General features: G+C 48.7%; 1 protein-coding gene across 4 annotated transcripts in view; it reads right to left on the bottom strand.

Annotated features, from left to right (window-relative positions):
- ush1c (Usher syndrome 1C) overlaps nt 1–21344 on the bottom strand; it is a 352756-nt gene that overhangs the window by 306876 nt on the left and 24536 nt on the right. For all 4 annotated transcript variants that reach the window (XM_038807797.1, XM_038807794.1, XM_038807795.1 and 1 more), the window contains exon 2: nt 3187–3254. In XM_038807797.1, the coding sequence (XP_038663725.1) occupies nt 3187–3254 (68 nt within the window). The remainder of the gene's footprint in view (nt 1–3186; nt 3255–21344) is intronic.

Below are 21344 nucleotides of genomic sequence, written 5' to 3'. Positions count from 1 at the left end.
TGGTCACTATTTTTATTTTTCACGGGATGTAAGAGTCACCGAGCAGGTCAGCATTTTTAAATTCTTTCACAGGATATCGGTGTTGCTGTCGAGGCCAGCATTTATTGCTCATACCTAAATGAAGAAGGTAGTGTTGAGCCATCTTCTTAAGCAGCTGTAGTCCATGTGGTGCAGTTACACCCACACTGTTGTTCGGAAGGGAGTTCCAGTATTTTGACCCAACCACAGTGAAGGAAAGGCAATATAATTCCAACTCAGGATAGTGTGTGGCTCAGAGGGGAACTTGCAGGTGATGGTGGTGTTCCCATGCACCTGCAGTGTTGTCCTTCCTCGTGGTAGAAGTTATAGGCTTAGAGTTAGCTTTTGAAGGAGCCTTAATGAGTTGCTGCATCTTGTAGATGGTATATACTGCTGCTAGTATGTGTAGGAAATGGAGGAGTGAAGGTGGTGGATGACGTGCCAATCAAACGAGCTTCTTTGACCTGGATGGTGTCAAGCTTCTTGAGTGTTGTTGGAGTTGCACTCATCCAGGATAGTGGCGAGTACTCCATCACACTCCTGACTTGTGCCTTGTAGATGATGGAACCTCTTTGATGAGTCAAGAGGTGAATTACTCGATCCAATTCTGAACCTCTGACCTGCACTTGTAGTCATAGTATTTATATGGCTGGTCCAGTTCATATTCTGGTCAATGGAAATCCCAGGATGCTGATAGTGGGAGATTCAGCAGTGGTAATGTCATTGAACATCAAGTGGAGATGGTTGGATTCTCTCTTATTGGAGATGGCCACTGCTTGGCACTTGTATGGCATAAATGTTACAGTATTTGCCACTTATCTGCCAAAGCCGCAATGCTATCCAGGTCTTGCTCCATATGGTCATGGAGTGCTGCCGATCTGGATTAATGAATGTTGCTAAACAGTGTGAAATCATCAGTGCACTCCCCGCTCCTGACGTTACAATCATGGGAAGGTCATTAATAAAGCAGCTGAAGGTAGTTGGGCCCAGGAGAATACCCTGAGGAACTTTTGCAGTGATGTCCTGGAACTGAGATGATCTTGATCTTCAACAACCACAACCATTTTCCATTGTGATAGGCATGACTCCAACCAAAGGAGAGTTTTTTCTGATTCCTATTGACTCAAAAGGGCCCCTTGATCCCATACTTGGTGAAATGCTGCCTTGATGTGAAGGGCAATCACTCTCATCTCACTTCTTGAGTTCAGCTCTTTTGTCCATGTTTGGACCAAGACTGTAATAAGATCAGGAGCTGAATCCAAACTGAGCACCAGTGAGCATGTGATTCCTGAGTTTGTGCCTGTGGCAATGTCGGCAACACCTTCCATCACTTTTCCGATAATCAAGAGCAGATTGATGGGGTGGTAATTGGTCAGATGGATTTACCCTGCTTTCTGTATACAGGACATACCTGGGCAATTTTTCAATTTGCTGAGTACATGCCAGTGTTGTAGCTGTACTGGAACAGGTTGGATAAAGGTACGGCTAGTTATGCAGTATTCAGTACTATTGCTGGAATATTGAGAGGACCCATAGTCTTTACAGAATCCAGTGTCTTCAGCTGTTCTTTGATACATGTGGAATGGATCCAATTGGCTGAAGACTGGCATCTGTGATGTTGGGGTCCTCAAGAGGAGGCTGAGATGGATCACCCACTTGGCACTTCAGGCTGAAGATGGCTGCAAATGCCTTGAACTTTGCACTGGTGTGCTGGGCTCCCCCATCATTGAAAAATGGGGATATTTGTGGAGCCTCTACTTCCTCCAGTTATTTGTTTAATTGTCCATCAACATTCACAGCTGGATGTGGCAGGATTGCAGAGTTGTGTCTATCACATGTTCCTTCCACTGTTGTCCTATGTTGTAGCTTCACTAAGTTGACACCTCATTTTTAGGAATGCCTGTTGCTGCTCTTGGCAGGCGCTTTTGCACTCTTCATCAAATCAGGGTTGATCCCCGGCTTGTTGATCGGGTGGGGCATATGCCGGTCTATGAAGTTCAGATTGCGGTTGAGGACAATTCCACTATTGTTGATGGCCCCTGGAACATCATGGATGCCACAGAACACGATGGAGGGAACCCTCATTGTTCAGACAGAACTTTGCCTTCAAAAGCGAATGTGCGGTGGTCACCTGTACAATGTTATCATGGACGGATACATCTGTGACAGGTAGATTGGTGAGGATGACATCATGTTGGTTCCATTAATACTAGATAATTTTTTTTAAAATTGAGCTTCCTCATTTGCTCATTTAGTATATTCATTATCCTGTGTTATACTGAGCTATGAATACCAGAAAAGTTCTGATATTGTGCTGAACTGGCTGATTGACAAATAGTTTTAGAACTTTGAACTGAAGGAAAGAAGGGAAGTAAGTTATTGTTCCTGCTCCAGACCAATATAAGTGTTTGTTGCTGGGAAAGACGAAGAAATACATGTCAGATGTGGAAGGAGGATTAGGTTCAGCTGGGATGAACTCCCTCTCCCCCCAATCCACTTCGCAAGCAACCCCACAGTTGAATTCCAAGCTAACATTCACCATCCACATAGACACCGGTGAGTTTCTGGAGATCAGGTGTGTGAGAGTTAATACCTTCAACAGGGCAGGGGTAAATAAGTTCTTCAATTTAACTGTAAATAGTTTGAGGTTACAGAGATACGTTTAGCAGAATTATTATTGTGATCTGCCAAAATTAATCCTTGATTCTCAATAATTCAACTCTTGTGCCATACAATTTTAATATCTCCAACATCAATGATTGCAACAACAATATTCAGTTCAGTTGGTAAACTCATTTATTTTGTAGGACTCTAAAATTAAAAATTATTACTATTTTCTACCTGAGTGAATTACTTAATTTGTACTTAATTAAGTCCTGGGTCTTAAGTGTTTGTTTCTAATTATTAGTTCATGTGAGTCTTACATATTCCCAGATTTTACCATTTATTACTTTTTCAGATCCATTGCACAGTTACCTCCTTATTTTTATATTTCCAGAACATAATAAACTACAGCAAATCTTTTTAAAATTAGCTTTGCTAACTTAATTCATAAATATTCCTGATAGGTCAGTCAAATGTAGTTGAAAACAAGACTGCTAACTGACTAAAAGAAACCCTCAAAATATGAAAGTGCTTTATCCAGTAGTGAGTAAAAATACTACTTACTGGTGGTACATGCGTAATACGTCATAAAGATAATCCTTTTCTGCATCATTGTCAATCAATACGTCCACCTGGTAATTAGGGGAAAATAAAATTCAAGGTTATTTTAGATAAAAAAGCAATCAGAATATGCACAACAACTGGATGTTTGATAAAACTGTTACACTATCAGCTCGTTTCAATTGATCAACTGGATATTTTCTTCAGTGTTCCTGCAGATTCAAAAGTTAATAAAAGACACCAACTCAAATTTGAATAGCATGCCAGATATGAGTTCACAATATTCCACTAAAACGTAGCTGAAACTAAACTACCGGTTAATACAGACTTGGATTTTCCATTAATAAAATGAGAAAAGGATCTGATGAACATTTTGCTAATAAATTCTCTTGTACCTGATGATTACTAAGCTGTTTAATAAATACGTTCAGGAATCTCTTGGGCCATTCATTGATGTAGCACATGCCTCCACTCCAGAATTAATGTAAAAGCACTGACATGTAATGTGATCAGTCGTTCTCAGCATATAATATCAGCATCTAAGCAGCAGGTATTGAAAGCTCATAGGTAGATTGGTTTCTGTTGGTTACCTGCCACCCAAAGGAACCAACTGCTAATAGTCACTATCCCTCATTAGCTGTCAAGAGATTCTGTACAGCCAGTGCCATTTTACAAAACATTCTCACTTAATCACCTACAAATTGAGAACTAGCTTATTTACAAAATATATATTTTTTCTTTATATATACTATACAGATCGATTGATAGATGATAGATATGTCTAAATACAGTTTACGAAGAAGTATAAATAACCATTTCAGAGCCCTGTATGTCTTAGAATATATTGCAAAGTATTAGTTCTTGACAGCTCCAGAATTATCACATGATATTTTCAACAGCATATAAAAATGTAATAAAGGAAATCTTAGGGCAGTACGGTGGCACAGTGGTTAGAGTTGCTGCCTCATGGTGCTGAGGTCCCAGGTTCGATCCCGATCCTGGGTCACTGTCTGTGTGGAGTTTGCACATTCTCCCCGTGTTGCATGGGTTTCACTCCCACAACCCAAAGATGTGCAGGGTAGGTGGACTGGCCACGCTAAATTGCCCCTTGATTGGAAAAAATGAATTGGGTACTCTAAATTTATTTTTAAAAAATAAAGGAATTATTTTGTCCTTTGAAAGTTACTAAAAGTGTTCAATATCAGAAGGATGTAACACAACAAACACCTCGCCACATGTTCTCTAAGAGATAGACAACACATTTAATCCTGGAAGCACATAGTGACAAAACTGCTTCACTGCATCAGAACACTCATCACTCCCAATAGTATTTATCGTAGCTCTTGTACAAACGGCACAGAACAAAATTTGACAGTTAAATTGTGACATGCTGGTGCCTAATCCCCTCTTTTATGTTTCCACCTCCATTGTGAAAGCTACCATCGAGTGCTGAAGCTCCAATCAACTAACCTGCTATCAATTTAAAATCGCAATAAAAAAATTCAACTAAATAAACAATCCAGACTAATAGCTATTCTTTTTCATGTGTAATTGTAAGACTTTCTTGGTTTCTCAATTTCCATAGTGATTATCACCTTCAGCCCCATCTGCCTGCATCCTTTTAAATACAAGTTCCTGTCTCAGCAGGTATACACACTTCATGAGCATCATTTTCTTCTGGGAAGTGTTTTAAATTCTCTCTTGGGGATGTGAGCGTCACTGACGAGGCCTGCATTTGTTGCCCATCCCTAATTGCCTTTGCGCTGACTGGCTTGCCACATAATTGAAGAGGGGTTAAGAGTCAACCATATTGCTGAAGATCTGAAGTTAAAAGTAGGCCAGACAAAGTAAGGATGGCAGATTTCCATCCCTGAAACACATCAGTGAACCAGATGGGTTTTTCCAACTGACGATAGTTTCATGGTCACCATTATTGAGATTAGCTTTATATTCCAGATTTCATTAATTCAATTTAAATTTCACCAGCTACTGTGGAAGGATTTGAACCTGCGTCCCCACAACTTTAGCCTGTCTCTCTGCATTACTAATCCAGTGGCATTACCACCATGTCAGCACCCCTCCCCTAAACTCTGACACTATTAATATAATGCAGGTCAAAGAATATTTAAACGTTCCAATTAAATCATAAATTTGTGTGTTTTAACATCTGCATCAATACATATGCACCATAGTTCAGTTTCCACTTCTTTTAGAACTGGAATCATTTTGTTTCTTTTCTTATCGGCCCACTCTGTGCTAGCATCAGAATAAGGAGCCACAAATCTAAATCACATCTTTCTATGCACCTCCATTCCTTGTGAAACTGAAATAATATTGGTGCGGTATCAGAGTCTCGCCTGCTGGCAGGAGAGCTGATGAGAGATCTCTGCTTCCTCTCTTCATGAAAGCCTGCCAAATCACAAGCCAATCGGGCAGTGGCGTGACCAGAAGAATGCCTTCCCCTGGAATCAAGACCCCAGGGGCAGAAGTCTTGCCTGGTGAGAACTGCCAACAGCCAACCAATCAGAGGCCATCATTTCTGGTGCTCACCAGCGCCACTGGGAGGCTATAGATGCTGTTGGAAGGACATGCACCATAGTCGCAGGGTAATTGAGCAATCCTGGCCAAAGGAAGTAATGTGGCGGGGTTTGGGAGGAGGGGGGCCCTTACACGCTGCCCTGTCCCAATGTCTAATCACTTTATCAGGCACTGAGTGCCTTTGATCGAGGAACTAGCCTACTTCTGGACTAATATCAGTGACGGCAAGGTAAGATCCTTAAGTTGCTTTTAATTGGCCACTTAAGGGCCTCAATGCAGTGGTGGGGCATGAAGGCAGACCATGGGCTTTACCACCCAGAACTTAATCCTGACTGAGGGGAGATTGTGGCAGGGTTCTGGTACGCCACCGTCCCACTAACTACATGCCCTTTCCACCTCCAAGCTCACTGTCAGTAAGAATAGATGATTCTGCCTATTCTATGGAACCATAGCAAAAACATACTTTTTATCTACATTCATGTTAAATTATATTCTTTATTGTAACAGATAGCTAACACATATTCACAGACCCTTTCTTGAAATAAAACATTTTATAGTTCCACGCATATTGGCTAAATCAATGAGGCTATAAGGATATTTGAAATTACAAGTTGTCAATTGGTTGGAGCAATCTCTTTCAATGACGTGTATCTTATGTGATTGTCAAAGATTGACAAACTATTTAAAACAAAGAAGAGAAATAGACTTTAACCTCAGCAAGCCTTCAGCAGAATCATGCCATGACACCTTGGCACAGATGAAAGAAGCAGACCTTAGCCTGGAACTGTGGATTTTATTGACAGTTATATATCTATAAACATTGTGAGAGGGATGGGATGACTAATTCGTTGTGGTCCTGTTTCAAGGAGAGAGCAAGGTCAGAGTTTTCCTGTTAAAGGTTATATTGAGCCAAGTATCGTTTGCCAAACAGCTTACAGTCAGCATTTAGGCTCTATAACTGTACCCTGGGGCTCAGTGCTTTCCAGCCCAGTCAGCAATAGGAGTAGCTGACCTAGCTTTTAAATAGTAGCTGTTCTACTGGACAAGAAATCAATCTGCAATTTTAAGTCTTTGTTGAGAAAGAAAGTGAGTTGTATTATATTACTAGTTGATCTTCTGTGGCATGGAGGCAGAATTAAGACTAAGTGCAAAGTTCAGAATAAATGATGATGACTTATATTTATATAGCATCTTTATGTCATAAAATGTCTCAAGATACATCACAGGTACATTTTCAAAACAAGTTTGACATCGAGACACATAAGGAGATATTCGGGCAGATGGCCAAAAGAGACAGATTTTAAGGAATGGCTTAAAGGAGGATAGAGATAGATGTTTAGGTATAGATTTCCAGATGTTAGGGTTTTGACGGCTTTAAGTACAGCTGTTAAATGTGGAGCTATACAAATCGAGGACTCTCAAGAGGCTGGGATCAAGTGCAGATATCTGAGTGTTTTGGGCTGGAGTTGACTAGGGAGATGTAAGGCCATGGAAAGTAAAAAACAAGAGACGGAATTCTCCAACCTCCCAGCCGCGTGTTTCTCAGCAGCAGGAAGCGGCGCGCTGTTAGCTGGCAGCGGGATTCTCTGCTCCCGCCATTGTAAATGCGATTTCCCATTGAAGCCACGCCACGCCACCAGGAAACCTGCGGGCTGGGGCGCGCTGCCGACAGGACCAGAAATGCCCGTCGCCAGTGAGCGGCACATCGTCCTCTGCTGCGGAGAGACACGTGATTGGGAGCTCGGAGAATACCGGCCAAGTAGAATTTTAAAAGCGAGCTATTGATGAAATGAAGGTTAGCCAGCACAACAATGATGAATGTAAAGGAATTGGTGAGTCAGGTGGATGCTCACAGGTTTATGGAAGGTACAAAGTGAGAGGCTGGTTAGGTGTACCAAATTGGAATTGCCAAAAAACAGAGGGAATAAAGGCATAAGATGAAGGCTTCAGCAGCGGATACGTTGAGCAGGGGCAGAGTTGAGTGATGTTATAGAGATGGAAATAACTGGTCTTAGTAATGGTAATACATTGCCAAAAGTTCATCTTGAGGTCAAATATGACACCAAGGTTAGAAACTGTCTGGTTCAGCCTCCGGAATTGCCAGGGAGCTGAATCAAGTCTATGGCTTTCAAGCAGAGTTGGACCATACGAAATAGGAGCAGAAGTAGGCCACTCAGCCCATCGAGCCTACTCCACCATCCAATGAAATCATGGGCGCCATTCTCCGTAAAAAAATTCTACGTGTTGTAGCGAGCAGGAATTGCGGTGAGCTTCCCAGCGCTCAGCCCAGCGAGGCCGGCAATGCAATTCAATGTCAATTGGTCCATTTAAGGAGGCCTCACTGGCTTCTCGCCACAAATAACAGCTCGCCAGCTGATTCGCCGGGATCGAGCTCGCCAGTCCCCGCTAACAAAGTCGAGCAGCACTTAAACTGCACTTGCTCAGCCAACCCTAGCCAGCTCACAACAAAGGTGCCAAGGAGACCAACCCCATGATTCAGGAACACTGACTTGGGGAGTCTCCTGGACGTGGTGGAGGCCAGGAGGGAAGTCCTGTTCCCCCAAGAGTCCCGGAGGGTGAGCCACAGCGCTCTCCAAGTGACCCTAGCCATCCCTCCCATACTCACCTTGCCCGCCTTCACACCACTCCTCTCCCATCGCTGAACCACACATGTGGCTAACAATGCCCTCTTCTGTGTCTGCTCAGGAAATGCTCTCCCACAATTAGCGAGAGAGGGCCCAGACCGGCGGAGGGGTGCCTGACATAAGAATCCTCATCTCCTTTGAGGAGCGGGCCCTGGAGGTTACTAGGGTGGCTGAGGACAGATCAGTCACCCACGCGGAGGTGAGGAAACATCGGGCTCCACCCCGGGGTACCTGTCAAACGTGAGTAGTGATTGCCTTACAGACTGACCCATCCCTCCCACTGACAATATGTCCATTCTCCCGTAGGTCCTCCAGCTGGCGGCGCTGGCCCATCCCGGGTGGCCCCCTCTCCCGATTCCAAGGAGAACACCTCGGAGGAGAGCTCTGAGGATGCACAGCTGTCACCCCCCCCCCCCCCCCCCCCCCCCCCCCCACCAGCACAGATACACACACTTTGGTGGGAAATGTTAGTGGACAGGCTTCTGGGGCACAATCTGGTGGGCACCACACTGTTGATGATGTGCATCAGGTGGAGGCAGGAATCCCCAGGTGAGACAGTGCTCGGAGGGCTGCTGGATCCCAGGACCCAGCTGGGTCCCAGCCTGATGCTGAACTTGTGGCAATGGGTTACCGAGAGCTGATGGAGACGATAGGGAGCGGCCTGGACGTTCAGAGGGAGATGTCAGCATCACTCCAGTACATCCATAGCAGCTTGGAAGAGTCCCATAGGCTACCGGTGCAGGAGACGGCGCTAGCAATGAGTAGCACTGAGGCCAACACTGCTAGGGTGGTGACCACAGAGGAGAGCCTGGTCCATGGCGTGAAGGTGTCCAAGGCGTCATGCAGTCGGTGATGGCCATGGCTGAGGGCCTCGGCAGAATAACCGCCTCGCTGGGGGATGACACCCAGCACCAGGCCGACCTTGATGCGGTTCTGCAGGCCATGTCCCATTCTCAGATGGGCATGGCCGAGGCGCTGTGGAGCTTGTCCTAGAAACAGGTGGACATTGTTGAGCACTGCAGAGCATGTCCCAGTCACTGAGGAGCATTGCTGAGGGCTGGCAGAGTCAGATGATGCAAGGGAAGCTGGGACTCAAACCAGCTGCCCCTCCATCTCAAGGAGAACCCCAGGGCCCGATGGGTACTGATCGGGAAGAGAGGGCACGGAGTACCAGGCCGGACCCGTCCATGGAGTGGCAACGTGGCCACCAGCTCCCCCAGATTCCACCCCTCTGATGAGGCAGCATCTCGAGGTCAGCACACGGGACAGGACAGCATGGCTGTGGATGTGCCGCCGACAAGTGCGCCAGGGCCCTCCAACATCGGAGCCCAGAGGACGCCGGCCAGGGGCATTGAAGGCAACGGAATGAGGTAAGCAGCTGGCTGCCTCTACCTCTGATGTGTATCTGGGGAAACACCAAGACATGGTGGTAAAGCTATGAGGGCCATTCACGTTGAGGATCACCTGAGGGCACTGGGTTAGGGGGTGAGGGATGGAGGGGGGTTGGGGGCTGGGTATGTTGGGGGGGGGGGGGGGGTGGCGGCACCATAGGTAGTGAGGTATTGTTCAGCACATTAAAGACCTTTTGAACTTCTGGTATGTGCAAGTGAGGGACTTTGTGCGGAGGCAGGTTTTGACCCAGCACCCGCACCTGCCACCCCAGGGGCTACAGGATAAGATGGTATCGAGAGTAGTAGGGGAGGAAAAGGTTTCAGAGATCTACAAGGAACTGATGGAGTGGGAGGGAGCCCCAATAGGGGAGGTGAAGTGAAAGTGGGAAGAAGAGCTGGATGGGGAATTAGAGACCGGATTATGGGAGGAGGCCTGAGGCATTTCAATGAATCTTCGTCGTGTGCCAGGCAAAGCCTGATACAATTCAAAGTGGTTCATAGGGAGCACATGATGGTGGCCCGGATGAGTAGGTTCTTTGAGGGGTGAAGAATAGGTGTGGGCATTGTGAGGAGGATCCTGCGAACCACGTCCATATATTTTGCGCGTGCCGAGGTAGAGGGGTTCCTGGCAGGGGTTTGCCGACGGCATGTCTGAAATACTAAAAGTGAGGGTGGTTCCGATTCCAGAGGAGCGATCTTCGGCGTGTCGGGAGACCCGGGAGTCCAGGGAGCGAGAGAGGCCGATGTTCTGGCCTTTGCCTCCATGGTGGCCCGGAGACGGACCCTGCTAGGATGGAGGGACTCGGAGACCTCGAAGTCGAGGGTATGGGTTAGCGACATGGCGGAGTTTCTCACATTCCAGAAAATCAAATTCGCCTTGAGGGGATTGCTGCAGGGGTTAATGTTGTGCGGCTGAAGGCTATCGCTAATAGGGAATTTGCAATCATGGTTAATGAGCACTTGACACATGCCAAGTGGATTCCCGTTGTTGTAACCCTAATGTTGCTTCCTGCATTGTTCAAGCACAGTGTCCAGGCATCAAGGTAAGATTGGTATGCGAGGCAATGACTCCCACCCACGGGAATCCATTTGGCATGTGTCAAGTGCTCATTTAACCACGATTGCCAATTCCCTATTAGTGATAGCACAGCCAGAGTTCTCAGCAGTCGATGGGGGCTATGGGTGATGAGTGGGGCACATGGGCAGTGACAAGGACTTCCCCCGGAATGGGTACACACGATCCAGGGATTGGCATGGTAGTGCTGCGAGCGATTACCCCTGGTTGCCCCCCCATCGTCTCTTCCCCCCCCCCCCCCACTCCTCCATGACAACCCACCCCTGCGGAAGGTCTCCCACCCCCAGCTGAGTTTCCCCCCCCCCCCCCCCCCCCCCACCCAGCACTGGGGTGGTAATCCCAGCGCCCCGGGCTCTTTGCTTGTGAGCAAAGATGACTACTCACCTCCTTGGCTCCCCACAGAAGTCCTTCCGCCAGGTTCATGTTATTCAAAAGGAGTACTGATCAGCATTTGCTGGGGAGGCCTCTGAATAATGGGAGGCTGTTGGATTTGGGGTCGCTCTTGTTGATTGTATGGAAATGGGGCTTAAGTGGTGATAATTGGTTCTCGTCACGCTATGGCAAATCAGCCTCATTACCCTTGAGTGAGAGCACAATGAGGCCGGAGAATCACGCCCCATGGCTGATCTGATAAAATCCTCAACTCTACTTATCTTCCTTATCCCCATAACCTTTAATTCACTCACTGATTAAAAATCTGCCTATCTCAGTCTTGAACATACTTAACAACCCAGCCTCTACAGCTCTTTGAGGTAAAGAATTTCACAGATTCACTACGCACTGGGAGAAGAAATTCCTCCTCATCTGTGTCTTAAATGGTGACCCTTTACTCTTTGATTATGCCCTCTGGTCCTAGACTCTCCCACAGGAGTAACCAACATCTCAGCATCTACACTGTCAAGCCCCTTGAGAATTCTATATGTCTCAATGAGGTCACCTTTTATTCTTATGAGTACAGACCTAAACTACTCGATCTCTCCTCAATATCCCTCCATACCTGAGATCAACTTTGTGAACATTCTCTGGATTGCCTCTAATGCAAGTGTATCTTTCCTTAGATAAGGGCCGAGGTAGGGTGCTCTTTCGGAGTGTTGGTGCAGATTCGATGGCCTGAATGACCTCATTCTGCACTGTAGGAATTCTATGGTTTTATGCGGCCAAAACTATTCACAGTATTCAAGGTGTGGCCTAACGTGTATTGGTTTAGCAGGACTTTCCGATTTTTATACTTCGTTCCCTTTAAAATATGGGCTATCTATCTTAGCTTTTTAAAATTTATACACACGGACCCACCAATCCCTCTGGCCTGCAACTTTTTGTAATCTTTCTCCATAATATTCTTCTCCATAATATTCAGCTCCTTTATTCTTCCTACCAAAGTGCATAACTTCACATTTTCCTACATTATATTTCATCTTCCAAGTTTGTGCCCACTCATCTAACCTGTCTATATCCCTCTCTAGGCTCTTTGTGTCATCCTCACCACTTGTCTTTTCACTTATTTTTGTACATCCGTAAACTTGGCAATAGTGCATCTACTTCTCTCGTTCAAGTCATTGCTATATATTATGAATAATTGTGGCTCTCACACAGATTCCTGGCTTTGGTCTTTCCAATGTTTAGCTGGAGGAAATTTCTGCTCATTAACCTGGGCCGGGATTCTCCCCTACCCGGCGTGGCAGGGGGTCCCGGCATGAAGGAGTGGCGTGAACCACTCCCACGTTGGGCCGCCCCAAAGGTGCGGAAGCCTCCGCACCTTTAGGGGCCAAGCCCTTCCATTGTCCGCCGGCTGGTGTGAATGGCCTTTGGCGCCACGCCAGCCGGGGCCGAAAGGACTTCGCCGGCCGGCGTAAGTCCGCGCATGCACCGGAGCATCAGCGGCTGCTGACGTCATCCCGGCGCATGTGCAGGGGAGGGGGTCTCTTCCGCCTCCACCATGGTGAAGACCATGGCGAAGGCAGAAGAAAAAGAGTGCCCCCACGGCACAGGCCCACCGGCCAATTGGTGGGCCCCGATCGCGGGCCAGGCCATCGTGGGGGTACCCCCTGGGGTCAGATCGCCTTGCCCCCCCCAGGACCCCAGCGACCGCCCGCGCCGGCAATCCCGCCGGTCAGGTAGGTGTTTCGATTCCCGCCAGCGGGAGAGGCTGGTCAGCGGCGGGACTTTGGCCCATCACGGGGTGGAGAATCGCTGCGGGGGGCCCGCTGACCGGCACGGCGCGATTCCCGCCCACGCCGACTCTCGGGTGGCGGAGAATTCGGGACACGGCGGGGGCTGGAGTGACGCCGGCCCCGGGCGATTCTCTGACCCGGCGGGGTGTCGGAGAATCCCGCCCCTGGTGTCGGACAAGAAATCTGAACAGCTAGACAGTGGAGAGTTAAAAGATATTGCGATGAGGTAGTACTGGGTGTCATCAGCTGACATGGAAAGGGGGATCAGAATGGTTAGATGGTTATTGTTGACAGGCACAGATGCGAATGGCTGAAGGGCTTTTTGGTGCTATATGATTCCACGACTCTATGTGGAAACCAATGGTGCATTTTAGAATGATGTCATCATGTGGCAGCGTGCAGTTGAAAAATTGGAAATGGTCAAGAGTAAGTGGTTAGCACTGTTGCTTCACAGCGCCAAGGTTCCAGGTTCGATTCCTGGCTTGGATCACTGTCTGCACGTTCCACCGTGTCTGCATGGGTTTCCTCCGGGTGCTCCATTTTCCTTCCACAAGTCCTGAAAGACGTGCTGTTAGATGAATTGGACATTCTGAATTATCCCTCAGTGTACTGGAACAGGCGCCGTAGTGTGGAGACTGGGGATTTTGACAGTAACTTCATTGCAATGTTAATGTAAGCCTACTTGTGACAATAATAAAGATTACTATTTAAGGGATACCGGAAGCCACCGTGAAGGAGTAAGAAGAAAAACCATTGCAGGTAATTGTTTAGCTATAATTGAATGGATGAGAATGGAACTGGGTTGGTTTAGTCTCAGGCAGCTGGATGATGGTGGTGAGATGTTGTAGGTGGATTGCGTGGTTAGCCATGTCAAGAATGTTGTAATATGCCTCGGGGCACTGGTGCATGACATCACTAGAAAGGAAGTGTGTCATGTGATCCACATTTAGTTCCACTTTTGTTTAAGTCAGAGCACACAGACAGATCTGCAGATGTGTCTTTGAGCTTTATATCTATGTATATCTGTTTTCATTTGGCTAGTTTTAATAAGTGAACACACAATATGTCTACCCAATCTTTAAAGAGTTTTTAGCATGTGCAATATTACTAAGCCAAGCAACAGCTTCCGAAGTGGCTAAATTGAGTTCTCAGCCTCCGCTGAATTATGTTCGGGAGCAGTCTTCAATGATGTGCGTCATTGATTGGAGTGCACGACAGTTGCAGTCCGGGTTCCGTGCAAGGCCCCACTTGTGCTAAAGGCCTTGGGCAGTGCTGAAAAGTTGAGGAATGCCCAATGTTGGGTGGCAGTTTGCTGCCGGGTGGGCGGGCTGTGGATCTGTGATGAGGAAGTGTTCTATAATGGTGGCATTCCTGCTGCTGTCGGGCTTCTGCTGTTATTCCTTGGCAGAGTGTTCTTGGCATAGTGATCTTAGCCATACAGGCTGGCGTGATGGAAGGCGAGCAGCATGTGAGTTCCTTGTGCAGTGATAGGCTTATGGCGATGTAAACTTTCTCAAGCTTTCTTGCTGCAATCTCTCTCCTTCTGTGAGGGGCCAGGCTGTCACTCAGGACTGGGAGCCATGGGAGGTGAATTGATCGGAGGGTACCTGAGATGGTACGCATTGTTGTGTTGAGTTGGGTATCTACAAGACTGATGTGGGATGAGTTGTAGCATACTGGTGCACAATACTCTGCAGTTGAGTAGATGATAGCAAGAGCTGAAGTCCATAAGAATTGAGTATTTGCACCCAATGGAGAGACAGCAAGTTCGCTGAGGATGAGTGACTGATGTCTTTGTATCATTATAAAAACATAACACGGGGCTGTAGACAGGTTGAAAAGGACAAAAAAAGCATAGTGTACCTTTGTCACAATTACATGGAAAGTCATTTATGACTTTGATGAGATCCATTTCCATACTATGGCAGGGCAAAGCCAGTTTGGAGTGATTCAAACAAACTTGAAGTAAAAATGGGCACAGATCATAGAATTTACAGTGCAGAAGGACGCCATTTAGCCCATCGAGTCTGCACATCTTTGGACTGTGGGATGAAACCGGAGCACCCAGAGGAAACCCACGCAGACACGGGGAGAACATACAAACTCCACACAGTCACCCGAGACGGGAATCGAACCGGGTCCCTGGAACTGTGAGGCAGCAGTGCTAACCACTATGCCCCTGTGCCGTCCAGGGCAGGGAATATTATTTCACCCCACCGGCGGACGCAGATGAGTTCGTCCACAAACATGGGCTGGGAGACAACAACGCAACCAGCATTGAACCAGATACCTTCAGCGTATCGAGACACTGAGAAACTATTTGCGTGGGACTGTACCTCCTCGTTTTTAATTCTGGAGTGAAGTCTCAGAAAGGAGGGGGCGAGAGCAGCAGTGCACAGGAGAGGGTGTGGAGGAGGAACGGGTAACAGACACGCAGGGGTCGGGGAGATGTATGCATCGATCCCAGAGGGGGCCACCACACTAGTGGTAAGCTAGCACTAGGAAGGAGGAGCGATGGGGGGGCGCGGCACATCACCCATCGGGGAGAGGGTTCCTGGCGACAGGGGAAGAGAAAACTGCAGATGGGGAGAATAGGGGGTTAAATAGGGTGGGGGGAAACCTGGGTAGGGTGGGGGGATGGGACACTTACAGGTACGAGGGGGAAGGGAGACAGACCCAAGGGGATAGCAGAGGGACAAGGGGGGGAATGGGCGCTAGGCTGGCTAAGACAGATCGCAAGGCAGTAAGGAACAGAAAGGCACCACAAACAGCCACCTTGGCAGGCCCCCAAACAAAGAGAAACCCAGAATACAGGGGCTCAGGCACATGGCTTGCACATAGATGGTGGCCATCTTGGGTGGCTCCTGGATGAAGAGAAATCCTGGAGCACAGGGGCCCGGCCTCATGGTGACCATGGTAATTTTGGGTGGCCTCCTAGCAAAGGGAAAACGCGGAGTGCAGGTACGCATCCACAAGATAAATATGGTTGATCCCGCAGGAGAGCCCCCATCAGAATAGTCACCTGGAACGTCGGGGGACTTGATGGCTCGGTGAAAAGATCCAGAGTCTTCACCCACCTGAAAAGTATGAAAGGCGTTGGAGTGTTCCTCCAGGAGACCCACCTGAGGGAGAAGGACTGACTTGCGGGTAAGAAACAGCTGGATGCGGGAGGTGTAGTATTTGTGCTAAGGGATGAGGGCTAGGCAGGTGGACATGCTGTTCATTTACGGCGACGAGGAGGTTATGGATCAAGGGGAACGAAACATCATGGTTAATGGTGTCCTGGAACGGACACCAATGGTCCTTGTAGACATGTATGTTCCCAACTGCGCCGAGGCGGAATTCAGGAAAGGCAGAAATCCCCGACATAGACACACACTGACTCATCATGGAAGGGGACTTTAACTGCGTACAGGACCCATGGACAGTCAGATCAACCCGCAAATGCGGAAAAAAAACATGGCAAAGGAACTAGGGCTGTTCATGGAACAGATAGGAGCAGCAGACCCATGGAGTATCACACACCCAGGGGAGAAGGAGTTCACAGGGTCCACACCAGGACCGACTTCTTTGTAGTGGGCAAAGTGGTGCTTCCAGGGGTTGTAGGAGCGAAGTGCTCTGCTAACGTAATCTCCGACCACGCTCCACACTACATGGGTGTGAGGTTGAAGACGGGCCGAGCCCTACTCCACCCATGGAGGCTGGACACTGCCTTCCTTGCCGATAAGTCATTCTATGAAAGGAAGTTACAGGCCATAGATGGGTACGTTGCCAACATCCAGAATGGTGAGGTCTCACCCTCCATGTTCTGGAAGGCGCTGAAATATCCTATAAGGGGAGAAATTATTGTGTACAAAGCACGCAGAGATAGGAAGGAGAGAACGGTTAGGCAACAGTGGATCGACTCCAGACTGGAGGAAGACGGGCTGTACTCCACGGCCCTGACCGTAGAACTACTGGTGCAGAGGAAGAAGCTATAAATGGACCTTAATCTAATCTCACGAGGAAAGCAGTGCACCAGCTCCGGCAGACACAAGGGACCTTTTCCGAACATGGAGACAAAGCCAGCCGCCTGCTGGCCAGCAGCTGAGAAAACAGCAACCACAGGGGAAATAGCACATGTTAGTGGCAGGCTAGTGGCCACACCAGAAAAGGCTTTTGAGATCTTCTACCAGGGCCTCAACACCTCAGAGCTCCCAAAAGGGACTGAGGGATGAAGCAGCTCCTCAACTAACTGGACATGCCAGCCGTGGGGGAAGATAGGAGTTGGGGTCTGGAAGCACCATTAGAACTGGGAGAGGTCATGGAGAGTATCAACTACATGCAGATGGGGAAGGTGCTGGGGCCAGATGGATTCCCGGCAAATTTCTACAAAAACTTTGTGACAGCACTGTCCCCGCACTTGCGGGAGATGTTCGCAGACTCGCTGCCACCAACACTGGCACAAGCCTCAATATTGATGATACCCAAAAAGGACAAAGACCCGACTGTTGCCGGTCCTACAGGTCCATCTTGCTACTCAATGTACATGCAAACATCCTGGCAAAACCCGTGGCTGTGCGGCTGGTGAGCTCCTTACCACAGATGGACGCGGAGGTCCAGTAGGGCTTTGTCAAGGGAAGGCAGCTAACATCGAACATCTGTTAAATGTGAAAATGACCTAATCCGAGGAGAGAACACCGGGCGCAATTCTCCGACCCCCCGCAGGGTCAGGGAATCGCCCGGGGCTGTTGTAAATCTTGACCCCGCCGTGGCCGGAATTCTCTGCCACCCGTGATGGACCGAAGTCCCGCCGCTGTCAGGCCTCTCCCGCCGACGTGGTTTAAACCACCTCTGGTGCCTGCGGGAGCAGGCGGCGGGAGCGGGCCCCGGGGTCCTGGGGGGGGCGCGGGGCGATCGGACTCCGGGGGGTGGCCCCACGGTAGCCTGGCCTGCGATCGGGGCCCACCGATCGGCGGGCGGGCCTGTGCCGTGGCAGCACTCTTTTTCCGCCGCCGCCACAGCCTCCACCATGGAGGCGGAAGAGACCCTCTCCTACCGCGCATGCGCCGGGATGACGTCAGCAGCCGCTGACGCTCCGGCGCATGCGCGGCCTCACGCTGGCTGGCGAAGGCCTTTCGGCTAGCCATTCGCGCCGGCTGGCGGGGCGGAAAGGCCGTTCGCGGCGGCCGGCAGGGAGCCAAAGGCCGCTCGTGCTGTTCGGCGGGGCGCCAACCCCTCCGGCACGGGCCTAGCCCCTAAAGGTGCAGAGAATTCCACACCTTTGGGTAGGCCCGATGCCGGAGTGGTTGGCGCCACTCCGCTATGCCGGGACCCACCGCCCCGCCGGGTAGGGGAGAATACCGCCCACCAGAAGTGATAATTTCCCTGGACGCAGAATGGACTATAGACAGAGTCGAGTGAAAGTACCTCATAGAGGTGCTGAAGCGGTGTGGGCTTGGGTCAGGGTTCACCTTTTGGCTAAAACTACTGTACAGCACTTCTATGGCGTACAGACAAACACCACCAGCTCTAAATACTTCCAGTTGCACAGAGGCACGAGGCAAGGCTGACAATGCTCGCTCTGACAATTGAGCCATTAGCAATCGTCCTCATAATGGCAAGTTGCTGGAGAAGTATCCAAAGGGGGCACAGAGAGCATAGAGTTTCACTCTGTACGGATGTCCTGCTCCTCTACATCTTGAACCCAAAGGCCAGCATGGAAGGGATCATGAAACACCTAAAGGAGTTTGGAGACTTCTTGGGATACAAACTTAACTTGAGCACGAGTGAAATCTTCCCAGTGACCCTGAAAGGGAGAGGGACAGAGTGGGAAGGACTACCGTTCAAACAAACTCAAAACAAATTCTGCTACCTGGGGATCCAAATAGCCCATGGCTGGACACAAAATTGAACCTGATGGGTCTAGTGGCGGAAATCAAAAATGACCTGCAGAGGTGGGGCACCTACTCTCTCTTGCTGGGAGGGAGAGTGCAGACGATCAAAATGAACGCATTGCCAAAGCTCCTCTTCCTGCTCCGATCCATCCCAATCAACATCCCCAAGGCCTTCTTCAACACAGTAGGCAAACTAATCATGGTGTTTATGTGTGTGTGTGTGGGGGGGGAGAACTCGAGGATCCAAAAAATGGTCCTTCCATGGAGAAGAAGCATGGGAAGCCTGGCCCACCCAAACCTACAGTTCTACCACTGGGCGGCCACAGCAGAAAGCATGAGGGATGGGTGAAGGAACCAGGAACAGAATGGGTGAGGATGGAAGAGAGTTCCTGAATAGGCTCATCCCTCCAAGCCCTAGTCACAACCGCACTCCCATCTCCTCTGACAAAGTAATCAAGACTTCCAGTGGTGGTAGCCACGCTCCGAACGTGGCATCAGATGAAACAACACTTCGGTCGATCCGAAATGTCCACCATGGCTCCCATCTGTAACATATCTAAGCTAAAGATGGTGCACAGAGCGCACATGACCTGAACCCGAGTGAGCAGAGTGATTGTCCGTTTTGTAGGGGGCCAGCAGGGCCTCGGAGTGGTCCTCGCAGCTCCGGCTGCCGATACGGCGCCCTGCACTTCCGGTCATGGGTCCATGCATGTGCGCGGTCGCTGCCTGCGGCAGTGGCCCCGTGCAACATGGCGGATCACGTGCGCCCGCCGATCAGTGGCCCCCAATCGCGAGCCTGGCCGTCCTAGAGCCCCCCCCCCCCCGCCGGTGATGGATCCCCCCAACCCCCACTCCGAGCTCCTTCCGCATGGAACCATGAGTTGTCGGCGGAGAATCGCCGCAGGGTCCTCTTTCAATGGCCCCCCAACTGGCTACACATCGATCGCGCGTTTGAGACTGACCCGATTCTCCGGGACCGGAGAATCGCGGGAAGACTTCGAACCCGATCGCGGGTCTGGCGCCCCATTCTCCGCCCCCATGCCAAGCGCGACTTTGGCGCGGAGGCTCGGAGAAGAATCCCACCTCTGGCAAAATATGGGTCTTATAGGCCCATTTCCTTGCTGTACACTGATGTGAAAGTGCTAGCAAAGATCCTGCTGAGGTGCCTGGAGGGATGTGTTCTGGAGATGGTCTCAGAGGATTTTACTGGCTTTGTCAATGGGCAACAGTTGTCAATTAACATTAGGCGGCTTTTGAACGTGGTTATGACCACATCTAGGGTGCCAAAGTAATTATTTCTATGGACGCAGAGAGGGCTTTTGATCAGGTGGAGTGGGGGTATCTTTTTAGGTCCTGGGACAGTTCAGGTTTGGGCCAACGTTTATCTCATGGGTGATTGCCTAGCGACGAATTCTACTTGGATGGAGGTCAGCGGTGCCACCTGTGGCTTCGATGTGGTTGGGAGACGTGGCAGAGTTCCAGCAACTGGAAAAAATTAAGTATGCCCTTGGCGTTATCATGCCGAGCAAGAGTTCCATTCGACAAAATCTGTTTGTTGCCAGCAGTGAAAGGAGGAGAGGGGATTTGGAGTTTATTTTGGGGGTATAACTAGTTAGTTTACAAAGATATAAAAATGACAAACTCTCTGTAATATGGCTATGTGTGTTTTATATGTTTATGGTATTTTTTGTAGAGCTTGGAATAAAATACATTTAAAAAATGAAAACTTCTGCAGAATCAAAATTCTGTGAACTTATGATTGCAAACAAAGAAGGTACATCTCGGGGAGTAATAGCGTTGATTGGCTCAAACCATTGTATAAACAATGTAGAATCTGTGTTTATGAGGGTTGCGGAAGCTGTAAAACTCATAGATTGTTGCCAGTGAGAGGGATGGAGTCAGTGGCTTGGGAAATGGAGTTTAAGTGGGGACTGAAAACGATAGTTTCAGTCTTCCCAATATTTAATTAGAGGAAATGTTTGCTTATCCAGTGCTGGATGTCAAATAAGCAGTCTAACAATTTAACAACAGTGAAGGAGTTGAAAGAGGTGGTGGCAAGGTAGAGATGGGCGTTGTCAGCATACATATGGAAACTAACATTGGGGTCACAGTCATTCTTGTATCCAGACAGAAAACACACCCAGATGACTTTGCAATACACAATAGACATCAACTCTCTGAACAACTCCATTACAGTTGGGCTGAAGGTTCCTGTCTCACACTGAGATTAGAAAAGGGTCAAAGATTAATCATAAAGCAATAAAGTAAAAGGTCATGGCCAGCAAAGTAACACCTGGTAATTCTTTTTGTGTTGTACTATTACTAGTTGTAGCAGCTGACAAAGCAGCCATTGCCAAAACAACTACGAACTGAAGATATTTCAATGGCATGATAAAATCCGAAATGTCTATGAAAGTTAAATTTAATTGTGTTGAGTACTTCTTTATTTTAAGGCATAACCATAT

This window comes from Scyliorhinus canicula, chromosome 9, assembly GCF_902713615.1.
Source record: "Scyliorhinus canicula chromosome 9, sScyCan1.1, whole genome shotgun sequence".
In the NCBI taxonomy this organism is placed as follows: Eukaryota; Metazoa; Chordata; class Chondrichthyes; order Carcharhiniformes; family Scyliorhinidae; genus Scyliorhinus; species Scyliorhinus canicula.
This window is presented reverse-complemented; position numbering and strand designations above follow the sequence as displayed.